At 39.8% G+C, this 16,191-nt stretch overlaps 1 protein-coding gene across 5 annotated transcripts in view; it reads left to right on the top strand.

Annotated features, from left to right (window-relative positions):
* Nucleotides 1–16,191, top strand: part of DLG2 (discs large MAGUK scaffold protein 2) — a 982,417-nt gene that overhangs the window by 161,743 nt on the left and 804,483 nt on the right. For 2 of the 5 annotated variants that reach the window (XM_039718590.1, XM_039718588.1), the window contains exon 2: nt 3,639–3,713. The exons of the other annotated variants lie outside the window; for them this stretch is intronic. In XM_039718590.1, the coding sequence (XP_039574524.1) occupies nt 3,639–3,713 (75 nt within the window). The remainder of the gene's footprint in view (nt 1–3,638; nt 3,714–16,191) is intronic. 5 annotated transcript variants of the gene reach the window in all.

Raw genomic sequence — 16,191 nt, 5'->3', positions numbered from 1 at the left:
CATGTTAATATTTGGCCATCCAAATTTGGTATTGTTATGGATATTGTATGTGTATAAAAGTCTCTCCCTGCCTATGAGAAATTAGCATTAAAATATACCTATTTGCTCCTGAAGTCACTCAACACAAAAGAGGAGTTCTTCCTAGAAATCTTCCTCAGAGCTTGCTGAGGTGCAGTGGCATTTCTGTCTCCTGAAACCTCTCTTGTGCAGTGCTACAAAGCTCTCACCTTCTAGTTCAATATTCAGTGTGCAGTTATTTCCCTCTGCAAAATTGCTGTGGGCACTGATGCGCTACCACTCTGCATTGTGTTAATGCATTTCCAAATACATTATACTGATGTTCCTAAATAGTACTGGTAGCAGTCAGTTCTTTTAACACCTGACTGAGAAAAGCATCTACAAAAGAAGCTTGCTTAAGGGTTGCTTGCTAGGAAGGGAGGTGTTGTGCATGGACTTTGAAGGGCTTGCAGCCTTGTTTTTTGTTTCCTGAGATTGGTGCCTTTTTGGCATCTGCTGGTTACCCCTGGGGTCTGCATTTCTGGAGGTTTGATAAACCTATAGGTTTGGGAATTACATGTGTCAGAGCCTCCAGAGAAGAAACTGCACTGTCTCTAGATGAATGTGGGGGTAGCGTCTCTGACTTTGGTCATCGCTTCATTGCTTCCTGACTGTATCATTGCTATGCAATTTATCAAGTGTTTGAAGTGTCAACCCAGAAAAAAAGCTGTGAATGATGCTGAATTCAGCAATGAGAATAAAATTATTCTTTTGTGTCCCAGGGTCTCTTTATATGAAAATTACACAAGCTGAAGATCTTATTGTGTATTTTGAAGGCTTTGATTTCAGTAAGCTGTGATAAAGTCTCTGTCTGGATGGCTGTGTCTGTCACTGTGTTGGAGCTGTCTCAAGGAGGCCGAGTATCCTCAAAGAAAGGGAGTAAAGGAACATGCTGGAAATCACTCATTTATAAGCTATGGAGAAACAGCTCCTCTCTTTCCCTTAAAGATGGAGAAAACTTTATTGGAATATATTCTCCCAAACAGCAGGGCAAGGTATATTTGCATACCACTATTAGCAAACATGAAGAACAAACTAGAGGTGCTTCTGTCCTCCCTTGAAGGCTGTCTGAAGAAAGAGGGTTTTAAACTATGGATTCTCATAACTTTTGAGATTTTTACCTTTTCAGTGTAGTGGTGGGCCAAGGTCTGTAGTGTTTTTGCTTACCAAACTCCTAAGCTGAGGAAAATGTTAGCAGTAATAATCAAATTGAATTAATTCCTTCTACAGCCTGTAAATATTTGCCAATGTATTTATTCTTATGCTTACTTGTATTGCCTATGCCTGCAGAATACTTTATGCAGTGTTGACTTTTTGGCTATTTTTAAAAATTCACTTCTCTAGATGTGACATGTTGGAGCTTTTGGCTATTGAAAAACCCTGAGCATTTAGAAAGAAAAGTGTTACCAGCAGCTGATACACAAACTTTTATCTAAGACTCATTTCAACTAGGTGTGGGTCTAAGATATGAAAGGTGTGAAAAGCATTGGTTTTTACACAAGACAAAAAGAAGTGATCATTCAAATAAGAAATAAGCTGCAATTTTAAAAAAGAATCCAACTACAAATACCCAAAAAGCTGTAGAAGAAAAGCGTTCAGTCCTTGCCCTTGCACTGCATGCATTTCTCAGACAGTACAGTGCAATGTCATGTAACCAGCACAGTAATTCAAATATCCAGCTGTGAAAGGCCAAACACTGCAGGTCACCCGACATCCCAGAGGAACAGCCAGCACAGCTCTTGCCCTGAAAAATGGGGAACTTTGTAGAACTGCTGCCTCTGAGCAATTCCCAGTTACTGCTGTCTCTTTGACCTTTGAATATGCACAAGTGCCAGGGGACGCTAGGTCTTGGGACAATTTAGGTATGAATCTCAAAGAAGGAGAGTACTTGAAGAGAATAAGCCCCTCCTGCTATGAGATTTGGACCTTTTATCTTGCAAAAGTGTCCTCTTAAAAATGTGAGGAGTCTTTTTTGAGGAGTCTCCTGACAACGTTATACATAGTTTCCTTTGTAAGATCAGGCTTTTCAATCAGAAAAATGCTTTCAGTCCAAAGCACATTATTAATTGCCTTGCATTTAACTTGCCTTGGAATAAAGAATGAAAGCATACAATTGTTAAAGTAAAAAAAATAATTACTAGTGTTTCATGTCATATTTTTAATCAGAATTCATTTATAGTTTTATTATTTTGATAGGATTACACTGTTTGCTGTTGCATTCATCCATTCCTTACAGGAGATAACATACACCTGCAGGATTCTGGTGCCATGATAGTAGTGACTTCAAATCCTTTTAGACAAGACTTTCTAAACTTTCATCTAAAAGTACAATGATTCTTGCTTGCTAGCTATTTTTATAAATACTTCTTGAAGTTGTCTAATTGAAAATGTTAAAGATAACCAGTTTTAAGTTTTGGAGAATACAAAGTTTAATCTGGTAGCCACTTTCAAAAAATTGTTTTTAAACTTGTAAAAGTAGTACTGCACTGCTTTACAAATGTTAACTTTTTGGAGATAAAGAACAAAGCACTAGTAGTTTTTAAATTAGACTCAAAACTGAAAATTGTGTGAAATCTAATCATTAGTTTGCAGAGGTTTCTCTCCTTTACTCTCAGTATGGGGAAAAGAAAGGTGCAATGTCGCTGCTTGTGATATATCAGGCTTAAACAAAAATAAAAAGAAGAAATATTTTTTTTCCATACTACTACTAGCTTCAGGAAAATACCTGGTTACAAGAGTCCTCCAGTTCAGGGAGCTAAATAATAGCTTGACTCTTATGTGAAATGCTGAGAGTAATGGTGGCAGATACCAGAATTTATTCCGAACTTTTCTTCAGGGACTCTGACCCAATCTGCTGTGCAATTCATTCTGATGGGCTCCAAACCTTGGCTGAAATGTAATTGAATCACAGCAAATGCAAGGGAAATTACAGGAAGATCAGCCTGAAGGCCTGATGGTTGCATCTTGCACTGCCATGTGGAATGTTAGACTTTAAATTAACCCCTCACTCTTTTTGTTCTGCAAAGTTTCAGGGAACTGCAGGAGTCTTGGGTACTTGCTCAAGTTCTCCAGAGACCCACCTGGAGAGCAAGCAGAGCATTCTGCTCAGAAAAGAAAGGTGCCCTAAAAATTTGGGGCATACTTACTCTTCCTAGAAAATAGCCCTGATGGGTGTTTCAGACTGCATCTATCACTGGTTCAAAGAGGACATCATGGAAAAAATGCAGCCTGTCATGAAATGGGGGAAAAAGCCAATCTCTACCTGCTGACTAATGCTCCGCCGTTCTCTGAATGCTCCGCTGTGGAGGGAAGGCAGATGGCACACGCCTGGGGTTGAGAGTGGATGTATTTCCATCCACATAACCCCAGAACTTCAATGCAAAATTAATAGACAATTGATGAGGCCTTTTTGGTCCTTCAAACTGCAGATTGTTCTTCCTACATGACAGTGGAAAATGACTTTGTGAGGTGTGATGACTACAAGCAAACTCCTAGATGCTCCCTATGGAATTGAGCCCATTGCGCCTAGCGATTGCAGCACATAATGTGTTGTGTATAATGCCCTTTTCACTTATTTGCAGCAGAGCCATGGCAGATGCCCATCTCACAAATGCTCAGTCGAAACACCTGCCTGGATACCCATTCAGCACTCTACCGTAAGTTTGAGCCTTTTAATACAAAGATTTGAGGGACTGAATGGTAAGTCTCTGAGGGACTGAATGGTAAGTCTCTGTGCTTGGAGATGCCCTGGGCAGGTAAAGTTTCCATAATTAATGCATTTGAGTAAGAATGAGTCCTAAGTCTAGACCAGCTCATTGGGAAGCCTAAACTGTTGATGTGTTGTGTTGTGGCTTAGCAGTGCTTCTCCAGAGGTTCAGGCTTCAGGAATTTAATGCATTCAACTTGGAGTGGTGGGGATTGGTGACAAGCGTGGTATGGGGTGATGATGGAGTGCAGAGTTACTGTTGATTTCTGTAACTGGGCCCAGCTGAGTGTGGTGACTGGGAGCCATCCAGATCCTGGTGGTGATGCAGGGAAGGGGAGATGCATCTTTCCTTTTCCACATTCTCACGGAAGAAAGACTGATGATTCCAAGTGCTTTATGGACTATTAAGTGGGAATTTGCCCAGCATAGGTAACAACAGCTTTTGGGATGATGGATAATGAGTAAAACTTGGTCTGCTGAGTTTATAGGAAATTTCTGCTGTAAATGCTTTCCTCCTGCTGCAAATTAGATGACTTCAGTTGGATTTGCTTTTAACTATCAAAGACAGAGTAATACTTGAGAAGGAAAAAACTGAACTGCGGTCAAGTTGACACTGCTTTGATTTATATCTTGTCTGAGCATGCATTGTAGATAGAGCCAAATCTTTGGGTGTTGGATGTTAGAGGGCTGACTAATAGAGCTATGATGATTTATTGCACCTAAGGAATTGGCAGGATTTCACTGACATTTCCGTTGGCTCTGGACCACAGCATGATGTTGGTCCACAGCTATCAACTTGTCACCTTTTATGAGTAGATGAATGAGAAACAAATTCAAGTTGTCACTCTCCTTCAGTCTCTCACTAATCTTAGAAGTGATTGTAAGCTCTGGGGTTTTGATTGTCTTTGTATTATGTTAAAATTATTTATGTTATTGTTTATCTGTATAATGAGACCCGCTTAAAAATATCAGTTGAACAGTTGAGCTACCCAGTCTTTTACCAGGTAAGGATCTAGGCCAGTAACTTATTAACTCGTTCTAATTATTAATTTCCATTTTCAAAGACTTTGGACTGACTTTGTGGTGTGGTTTATGTTGTTTTGTGTTTAAATTAAGAGGGCTGCAGAATGAGCAAAAGAATGGTAGCGTGAAGCATTGAGAACTTGAACTGGGCTGGACATTTATAGCAAATCAAGAGCAGTTGCACTCAATGCAACATGACCTGACTTTTTACATAGTGGCTTAACACTATGCCTTGGTCATTTTTTAGGATACTTGTTTCTTAAACCATGAAAAATAAGTGTTTGGGTATTCTTTGCTTGTCTCTTGTTAGATATCTGTGAATGCATAGCTAATACAGTGTTACAAAAATGGCATACTGAGGATTGAACTTTGTTTTGTTAAGCATGAGAAATTGTCTAAGATCAGAATAACTTCAAGTGCTATTTTTTAAAAACTGTTAGAGTGGAAACTGGTTCTGGGACCAATACTAGTTAATATCTTAATCAACAACATAGTGGGATTTAGTGTACCTCCAGCAAATTTGCAGATAACACCAAGCTGAATGGTGCAGTTGTTATCCTGGAGCGAGGAAATGCCATCCAGAGGGACTTTCACAGGCTGGAGACATGCACCAATGTGAACCTCATTTAGTTTAACAAGGCCAAGTGCAAGGTGCTGCAGCTGAGTCAGGATAATCACCAGTGCCAGCACATACTGTGAGATGTGAGAGAAATGAATTGAGAGCAGCCCTGAGAAGAAGGAATTGGGGGTACTGGTGGATGAAAACTGGACATGAACTGGCACTGTGCACTCCCAGCCCAGAAAGCCAATAGTATCCTGGGCTTCATCCAAAGCAGTGTGGCCAGCAGGGTGAGGGAGGGAATTCTGCCCCTCAGCTCTGCTGTGATGAGACCCCACCTGGAATGCTGTGTCCAGCTCTGGGATCCCAGCATAAGAAGGATGTGGATCTGTTAGAGCAGGTCTAGAGAAGGCCAAGGAAATGGTCAGAAGTCTGGAGAACTTTTCAGCAAAGACAGGGCCTGTTCACCCTGGAGAAGAGAGGCCTTATTGTGGCCTTTCCCCATTTAAAGGAGGCTTATAAGGAAGACAGGAACAAACTTTTAAATAGGATCTTTAATGACAGGACAAGGGGTCATATTTTTAAGCTGAAAGACAGTAGAGTTAGATTGGACATAAAAAAGAGATTCTATACTATGAGGTTGGTGAGACATTGAAACGGGTTGTCCAGACAAGCTGTGGATGCTTCATTCCTGGAAGTGCTCAAGATTAGGCTGGATGAGACTTTGGGCAACCTGCTCTAGTGAAAGGCATTCCTTCCCATGGGTGGGACTAGATGGTCTTTTAAGGTCTTTCCTAATCCAGACAATTCTGAGTGTATGAGAAAAACCAACCCAACTTTCTATTAGAATATATGTCAACCATTCACTTGGTTGCTATTTTTTGATTCTAGAGTACAACATGTGGTCCTTGAGGTAATTGCCTACTTGAAGGTTGTTATTATCTGCATTTTTTCTTGGTTATAGAAGCTGAATGGAGTGAAGGCAAATAAGTTGTAATTCCCAAGTACCTTCTGCTTCTTTTTTATCAAACAATATTCTACACAGCCAAACAAATTTTTCTGTCTGTCTTATCTGTATCGCATATTTATAGGCACATTTTACTATACTTGAGTAGACTTATTTTCCTAGGAGACTAATGCAGACAGTTGGAGAAAATTAAATCAGACAGAAATTAACTTCTAGTGGTTGATATTTTTCCCTATCTTTTTTTCAACAGTATTTTTTAGCTGACTTGCCTTTATCACAGAAAAATATCTGTGAAACATCAGCATTTTGATAGAAAGCTGATTAATGAAATGAAAACTGCTAGTGACACATCAAAGCATATTGCCACCTATAAAAGCCTTGTAGGGGAAAAAAATCCCAGACATCTGGCCAGTTGTGACACCTCTATTAGATGATGACAGTATGTGTTTGGATGTCTCTCAACAGTGGTGGAGGGAACAGTGTCGAACAACGAAGGAAAAACAAACTGCTAGAAAAGGCAGCCTGTTTCATCAATTGTGCTGTCTGTGTCACTGAGGATGGTGTGTGTCTGGGCTCTCCTTTTTCATCATTTTTATAAAAAGCACTGTGCCCTCTCTTGGGAGTGCCTTTTGCATCTAATGCAAGAACCAAGAGATCTGGCAGTATTGCTGTTATCTAACAGTCTGAATTTTGCCATCCCTAATTTACCATCCTGTGTGAATTTCTTGATGGTTCTTGCAGTTAAGATTCTCAATTCTGTTTGGCAACTCACCATCTGCAAAAGAGGCCATAAGTGCGTACTGACTTTCTGTGCCTTCACAATGTCCTTAATTAGATTCATTTTGATTAAGAGAGTTTTAATCAAGGGAATTACCTAAGGGTGGCTTTGTCTGCACTTGCACTTTTAGTCATGTCTTCCAAAGGATTGTAGTGTTTGATTATAAAATACTGCAAAAAGAGTTCACTGTACTGCTCTCTATCATACTACATCTCCCTATCTCTGTGGCTCCTCGCAAGCTAGATCCATTATGTAAAGATAATGAAGTGTCAGAATCTGCACCTGTGTTGCAAAAACATTTGGGGCTGTCTTTCCTGCTAGCCCACTTGACAGCTTTCCTTGAGCTTGGCATTCAGCATAAACATTCACCTTAGATCACCCTGCAGCATATATAGGATTCCTCTGCATTTCCCTGCTGCATTCTCAGCAGAGCTCTTTGGCCCTGTTCTAGCCCATGGAAAAAATCCCTTTTGGGCATCATTTGCCATGGAGAAGCAGCAGGAAGAAGCAGTAAAAGGGGTGTGAGCACAAAAGAGAAAGGATCTGGCACATGCCTTAAGCAGAGCCTCATTCAGCATCAGCTGCCCCCTCAGTGTGAAGAGGGGGACAGTGACTTTAAGGGAAGGTGAACCTAAAGAAGGTCCTTGCAGGGTAAATGCAGCAGCTGTACCTGCTGCCATGGCTCATGGGACTGCAGATTTACATAGGTGCCAAGCTGCTCTGCAGCTGAACTTTCAGCTGAACCTTTTGAACTCTGCAGCTGAACTTTCTGCCCCTTGATTTATTTCCCTATATTCACAGCACAAGGAGAGCAAGTATCACTCCTCTTTGAACCTGCATATGTTCTTGTTTTATTTACGTGGGATAGATCTGTATGCAGAGGATATAGTTACTCCTGTTTTTCTTTTCCTGGTTTATTTGGAACACTGGAGGAACAGGAATGCACTAATGCCCTGCACAATTCTGAATTTAGCCTGCCTGATAGGAGAGTTAACCCATAAACATTCCTGTTTTAAACAAATCAAGGCTTTTGTATTGAGATTAATTTCACAGGAGTTATTTTAAAGATATTTTTACTTTTGGAAGATGACTTGGAAGATGCAAGTTAGTCTTGGTGGTTGTGCTCTATGTAAAGAATGTTCTGACATGATGTGGAGCCAAGCAGAAACATATTGAAACATGCATATTCTGATTTGGTCTAGGGCTATGAGCCTGGAAGAATTGTTTCTGAAATGAGTCTTGCTTTTGTTAAACACAAAACAAATATAAGTCTCTGTTTGGCAGGAGTCAGCTCTCTCCTGGGACTAGCGTTGTGCCTCCTAACCATGTCCCATCCTCTGCTGTGTAGATGTGCTCTACAAAATAAACAGATTGCCCTGCATTCCAAGAAATGCATTTTGCAGGGACTCTCTAAGCTTTAAATCTTTTTCTATTAAACCCCTGTTGGCTAATAAATTTCACTCACAATCCAGGTGGTGGTGAATGCTTTTAGTGGATAAACTGAAATATCTGAGATCAGAGCTATTAATACAGTGCTTCTTCTGTCTTTCACCTCAGTATTTGATGGTGATTCTGAGTGCTAAAACCCAGCTTTATTTTTAAAGGAGGTATTAAAGTAACGCCATGCATATTTCTGCTAGGTCTCTATATTCCTGCAGATCTTCTTCATTCCTAAGTCTCCTGGACCTCTCCTTGCCCAGTGCTCAATGCAGTTTTATTGTCCAGTTCTTTAAAATGCATGGTTAAAAAAGTCTGTCTGTACCCTGCAATGCTGAGTCTGTTACCAACTGCCAGCTATGAAGATGCTTTTTAAAATAGCTGCTTAAATCCCCCTTCCCCTTGGATAGCTGTCTGAATCTTCCTTCTTGTTTTCACCACCCCTCCCTAGCCTTCCCCAGGGAAAAACATGCTGTTCCTATTGTTGTTGGCAGTAGCTGGAGGTGCTGAAGATTCTCTCCTGTAATCTGATTTACGGATTCAGTGGGGAAAATTAGGCTTACTAGGCTAAGGTAGTGTTGGATTAGCAGCAAACCACAGCACATCCCAGCAGGGCAACAAATGCTTCATGCTTGGGTAGATAGAGGCATAGGCTACCAGAGTATCTGTAAACAGAAGGGATTAGGCTTAGGAGCAAATTTGGAGAGAGATAAGGCAAACAAAGCCATTTACTCCACTATTTTATCAAATAGAAGGGAAGAAGTGGGATAGAAGATTTCTTAAAACGGCAATAGCCCTTTGATAAAGAAATATATATAATATATAATTTAAATATATATTTATTTAAATATATATATATATACTTAAATATATAATTTACAACATACATGGTCCTTCATCCCATTGCAGTTCCCAGTGAAACTAGGGAAGAGTTTCAAAACTGCAAAACAAGCTCAGAAATCCCAAAGATAAGTTGATAATACATTTAAAAAATTTTATGATAAACATTAAGCTACTCAAAACCATTATCTGCAGACTGACCCACATAGCTGCTTCACATCATCATCAGGAAACATTTTGCATGAGTTATTTACAATGAGTAATCTCATTAAGCACACATTATGTATAGGATATTTGCTGTTTTTATTGCTTTCTTTGTTTTATGGAAAGCAACAGGATATTTCTGCAGCAGTCCCAGTCACAGAAGTGTAGCAGTGCATAATTTAGAGCAAAATATTTCTAACTTGGTTGTAGAAATTTTGTTTAAGCTGAAACCTAGTATCGATCTTTATGAGAGCAATTACTTAAAGATACTTTTATGGAAAAGCAAATATAGATTTAACTACTTAAAATCATTGCAGCTTATGAGGTTTATGAGCAAAAAACTTTAAGCAACAATTAATTTTCCTCTGGACACTATTTTAAAATTCTGTTTTAAGTGCTCATTTAGCCAGGCAACATTTTGACAGTGTTACTGAAGTTTAAAGTCATTGTGCACATCCAATTTCTACAGTATTATTTGTTATTCCCAGAGGGAAAGCACTGTTTGAGTATAGTTTTTTGATAGGCTATACATAGCTTGGGGATTATATACCAGAGATATTGCTACTCAAAAGTCACACTCTCCTGACATGGGGAATTCCATGCTAAGGTCAACATGAGTGAGTCAAACATTCTGTGTTTATGGCAATATACACAAAACCCAAGTTATCTCTGCTCTTTATTTACAACATGCAATAATCAGAAACTATGGCTATTATGACTGCTTAGATGTGCTTCTAGTCCCCAGTAAAGTCAGTAAATTTATTTTCATTATTTTTCTCTTATATGTGATGCAGTGTAAAATGAAGCAGTGATCTAATTTATTTTTTTTTTTGGAAACCAAAGAAATTGAGCATATAACTGAAAAAAGTGTATGTGTATGTGGCCAGCAGGTGAAAGGGAGCTCAACTGGAAGAGTAGGACTCTTCCTTAGAAGTCAGTAACTCCTGTCATGGTATCTCATTGTATGCTAGCAAGCAGCCTAACTTTGTTCAATTTGCCTCACTTTGCTGGAGTAAAAATCCGTAGAAGAAACTTGTGGGAGAAGTAGTTGTGGCAGAAAAAAGATAGAAACTATGCCTTGCTCAGCAGCATTTGATAGTGATGCTGACAGTGAAATTCATCTGTCCAGATTTATGTCGTTGGAGAGCTATAAACACTTTTGAGGGACAGTTCACCTTTACACCGGTATGAATGGACTGGGTTATGGAAGGCTGTGTTTCTCTTGACTAGTGATACAGGAGACCTGGGCAGCCAGCTCTGACAGTGTCTGAACTGAAAGTGTATCCCGTAGTTTTCTCAGTGTTGCCCAAGTCTGTGGGAAAGAGTTGATGTACAACAGATGCACAGGTAAAAGAATTTCCTTCTAGATACTCCAAACACACATTTCATTATAGTTATCCTTTTGGAACTGTAGAATCATTAAGCTTGGAAAAGACCTCTGAAATTATGGAGTCCAACAGTTAACCCAGCACTGCTCACTGCTAAACCAAGTCATCAAGTCATCTGCATGCCTTTTGAACAGCTCCAGAAGTGGTGATTCCACCACTTCCCTGGGCAGCTTGTTTCAATGTCTGTCCATCTTTTCAGTGAATAAATTTTTCCTACTATCCTGACTCCCCAGGTGCATCTTATATCCATTCCCTCACATTCTGTCACTTGCTACTTGGGGGAAGAGGTTGATTTCCACCTGTCTACAACCTTCTTTCAGGCAGTTGAAGAGAACAAGAAGGTCCCAGCTCAGCCTCTTTTTCTCCAAACTAAACACCCCTGACTTCCTCAGCTGTTCCTCATAACTTGTGCTCCAAAGCCTTCCCCAGCTCCCTTGCCCTTCTCTGGACACGCTCCAGCCCCTCAATGTCCTTCTTGGTGAGGGGCCCAGGACTGAACACAGGATTCAAGGTGAGGCCTCACCAGTGCCCAGTACAGAGGACAATCCCTGCCCTGCTGGCCATACCATTGCTGATACAGACCAGGATGTCACTGGCCTTCCTGGCCACCTGGGCACTGCTGGCTCATGTTCAGCTGCTGTTGACCAGCACCCCCAGGGTCTTTTCTGCAGGGCAGGATTCTGGCTGTTCTGCCCCCAGCCTTTAGCACTGTGTGGAGTTGTTGTGACCCAAGTGCTGAACCCAGCACTGGGCCTTGTTGAATCTCACCCAACTGGCCTCAGCCCATCAATCCAGCATGTCTGGATCCCTCTACAGAGCCTTACTGCCATCAATGGATAGGTAGAGCTGCTACTGACTTCCAGGCAAAATGCAAATGAAAACAGGATTGGATCTGGGCACAGTCCAAGCTGTGTAAAGGCATTACAACATCTTCCAGAATCTGGTATTATACCTAATGCCTTTTTCCTTAATACCTTGAAAAAAAATCTGTTTAACATAGTAGACCATATGTTTTAGTGTCATTTTCATTGGTACTTTTAGATTGCAAGTCCTATTTTTCATTCAGTACATACATACTGTATAATGTCATTTGCACTTAAAGGGCTCTGGGAACCTAAAAGTCTCTCTTTATCACATAAATGGCTATAAACGGCCATATTAGCAAATGTGTTCTGCAAAGATTTATTCCTGTAAAGTTCTGAATGTCTCCTGTGAAGTGCTTGGGGGGTCTTCCCTTTAACCCTGTTGGTATCATTCATATGCCACTCTAAATAAGCACGGGAATCCTGCCCTGGGACTGGGACAGCTTATATATCAGGGAGGTTTTGCACAGGCATTTCAGAAGAAATGAATGTAAGAAGCTTCTTTGAATGCTGATAGAAATTACTCTTCACTGCAGAGTACTCATTTCTTTGCTGTTTGAAATTTTTTTTTTTCAGTTGTGAACAGATGCAAATTAGGATTTGTTTGCTTTTTTTGTTTGTCTGGGCTCTCTATGGAAGCAGAGAATATAAATTTCCTGTAAAACATGTAATTAATAAGCTGTTACATGTCACAGGAAGACTGTGAATTATAGGTCTAAATGTACTCTGTTTTCAGGGTTTTGAAAACCAGAGCTTTAATTATCCATACAAACAGACCCGAATTCTATCATCCCTTCCTGGGATTTGAGCCTTGCTAAAACCCAAAGGTGCTTAGCCCTGTTTGTTGGTCACTCTTGGAGCTTCAGTATCCATCTCTCTGTGTCAGTGACCTTGCATGAATTTTTCTTGGTGGACATCTGCCTTTTTTGCATCAAGACTCATCATCTTATGTGAAGTCACAGGGATAAATATTTGCTTGAAGGGTTTAGCATTAATTATGGATTCAGACACATCTTGTCAGTCATTCTAACAGTACCTATTTATGTAATCCACAGTAGGGCCATCTCTTCTACCTTGGGTGCTTCACTGGATTTCCTCAGCGTCTGAGCATCTCAGCATGTTAATTTGTTTTCACAAGATCCTTGTGAAGAACTTGAGAAAAGCTGTTATCCCCATTTTAAAAACAAGGGTGAGAAGCAGAGGTGGAGAATATGATTGCATTGTGTGGGGGTACACCAAGCATATCAGCTCTGGAACAAGTGCTGCACAGAGGGTAATTAACTCAATTAACCCACAATAAAGCTAATAGTCCATGCATAATATCACATCTTTGTACTTTTCTGGACCCTGCAACTGGTCAGCTCTTGAAGCAACCTGTGGACTTTGTGACAGAACAGTGAACAACAGAACAGAATATTACTCCCTGTGGAAAGGGAAAAGGACATTTAAAAAATATGCACCATTACAGGTGTAACTTCAGAAGAAGGTTTTTCTACATCGGTTTGGTGTCCTGGGCCACCCCTTTGCTGGGTTATTTTGTGAGCTGGGCTCTGGCTGAGGAGCAAGGAGACAGTGATAGTCTGCAGGAGCTGTCAGATCTGCAGGTTGCTCCAATGTCACTGTCTTTGCTCAGAGCTGAGTTTCAGGGCAGCTTCATTTAGAGGCTACACATTCTCTATTCCTCTGAATCGTTTATAATGTATGGTGGAAACACCTAAAATAGGATGCTGTAGAATGAAAGAAAAAGCAAAACCACATGAAAGTTGAAGCTTTTCCTCCCACAAGTATATATTATGTATATGTATTTTTATACATAGATTTCAGTATCTCCTTTTTCGTGCCTCTGGTGTCAGCTCCTGAGTTTACCCCACTTGTACTTACCTCTGCAGCATAAATAACTCTCTGTCCCTCTCTCCAGTTAATGTAAACCTTCAAGTGTTCACTCCTGTTCTTTTTTGCTGTGCCACCTGCCTCTCAGTCTGACTGCTGTGTTACTCCCTTCTCTGCCACCAGTGTCAGATTTTCTGAGAGAAGCCTAGGTCTTGAAATATTTTGGGAGTGGAAGGATGGCTAAGGGAGTGCTCTTCCATGTTTTGGTGCTCTCTTTTCACCCACAGAACAGCTCTCACATTTTCTTCTTCCCTGCCATGTCCTTATTTCTGAGGTACTTCTGGATATTTCTATTTGGATAAACATTTACTACTTTTAAACTGTTTATCCTTGCAGAATAGGTAATCAGAAAAAGCCAGTGATGAGTGAAGAACTGTGATTTTTAACACTGGATAGCCACCTAAAAATATTTAAATGTCATGACTGTAGCAGAATGGCAATACTGGGTTAAAGGATGGGGGATAAACCTCAGAAGAGGGAACCCAGTCATCTGCTGTTACAGGGAACACAGTCATGTAAAACCTCACTTGAGAATTTGAAAATTCTTCACTGTCAGACACTTCTAACCTCTGCTGTCATCCTATGCTGGTCTCTGCTACTGGATGAATGTGTAAGAGAAAGCACATACCATGCTATTTAAAGATTGGTCTCACTAAAAAGGTGAGTAACTGAGAATTTGTGGTCTGCCTGGATTTATCCTGCTACTGTAAAACAGAACTGAGTGTGCTGATCTGTTGCATCTCTGCACTGTGGAGACTTTGATTGTAAGCTCAGTCCAGGTCTTCCTCCTAAAAAGCAAATTTAGTCACATTTGGCATTAGCAGACTCACTTTAAATGGCTCATAAAACTTACAGCTGGCCACAGGAGAGAGAACAAAAGTCCCAAAGGACCTCTGTACCTCTGCAGATGGTAGAGATCCATTGTTGATACTTAGAGATAAGGTGTGGTAAGAGTACAGAGTAATATTTCCCTTGGAATATCTTTTCTGCTTCCAGAAATTAGGAGTTTAATGGCTTCTTGAGTTTGAGGCTACAGTTTCTGGTAGACCAAAACTCCTTAAAATAAGAATTTTATGAGTGTAACAAAACTCTGCTATCATATATGTAAATCTAGATTCGCACCAGTGAAACAGGATAGGATTTGGTATCTCCCTCTCTCCCTTGATAGTAAAAGTGATTACATCTTGGAAGTTTGGATCTTCTCCCGTACTTTTAAAATTTTTTTTTTAAATAAAGAACTGGTTTGATAATAAAATCTTGGCATTTACTTTTATCAGTTCTTAAGTATAGTAAAGAGGGTTTTACTTACCACATACTGCTTATCAGTTTTCTAGTGTAGTATGCATTCTACTTTAATAATATCTGCTCAGCTATGCATTTTCTCCCCCTCACGATATGTGCATGAAAAGTGCCTTTAGAGATTTAAGGGGGCGATTTGAATAATGAATTTTTTTCAGCTGTCCTTCATTAAATTCAAATTGCCACTAACTTTTGGCAACATCACTTCTGTGGAAACTCAGCATCCACTAAAATAAGAAATGTCTTTGAGCAGATATTTCCATTTTTCTTATTTATTTTCTATTGCTTTTTGAGTATTATTTGTTGCATAGTGGCTGATACAAAATTTGGAAGCCCCTGTAAAGTTATTCACAGTATTTCTTTTCCATTTAATGGTAGTTCTTTTGATAAGACCTTCTTTTGTTTCAGCAAAATCAGTGACAAAATTGATTTTGAAGTGAAAGTAGAAAGGTGTCCTCAGTTTATCACTTCTGAAAATAAAAAAATTTGAATTCATAACATTCACAGTAGTAGTTTACCGTATTGCATGTTTATTGGGTTCTTAGGTGTGCTTAACTGCTGTTAAGCAGTAAAATCCAAGAAAATGGAGATTATTGAATGGTCTGTTTACTAAACCAATCTTGACATCTTTTTTCATATATGTCTGATTATGTTGCCACTTGCAAATGGTATTTTGGATGTGGGGTTCACCAATATTTTTGGTTTTACTTTGTTTAGTAGTGATAATTACAGAATCAGAACAGCTTTGTTGGGGGTGGGAGTTGTTTTGTGTTCTGGTTCATAGGTAATTAACAGAACTGACAGTTAATTTCTAAGTACTTGTTGCTAGTAAATTTACATAAAATGCAGAGCATCTTTGTTGGTCTGAGACAGAGTGGGACTGGGAAAAAGCATCCAGGAATTATTCCAGAGGAACTTCTGAGTTCTGGCTTGCTTCCAACAGACCCTAAGAAGAATGACCCTGTCTGTTCATTGGCTTGCACCAAGCTAGATACATTTCAAATACTTGTTGCATTCTTTGAGATCTCAAATTCCTTTGATATCTATTCATGTGTACAGTACAGCATAACTGTGGTATGATTTCCCGTTCCATTTGTAATTTTCCAGGGTCAGCATTAAGTGCTTTTTCTCTTGAAACCAAGAATGAAAGAAAAGTTATTGAAAAACACATATTTTATTG

The sequence above is a fragment of the Passer montanus genome, unplaced genomic scaffold, assembly GCF_014805655.1.
Source record: "Passer montanus isolate IOZ18808 unplaced genomic scaffold, ASM1480565v1 scaffold4, whole genome shotgun sequence".
NCBI lineage: Eukaryota > Metazoa > Chordata > Aves > Passeriformes > Passeridae > Passer > Passer montanus.
Note: the sequence above shows the minus strand (reverse complement) of the source record. Positions and strands in the feature narration are given on the sequence as shown.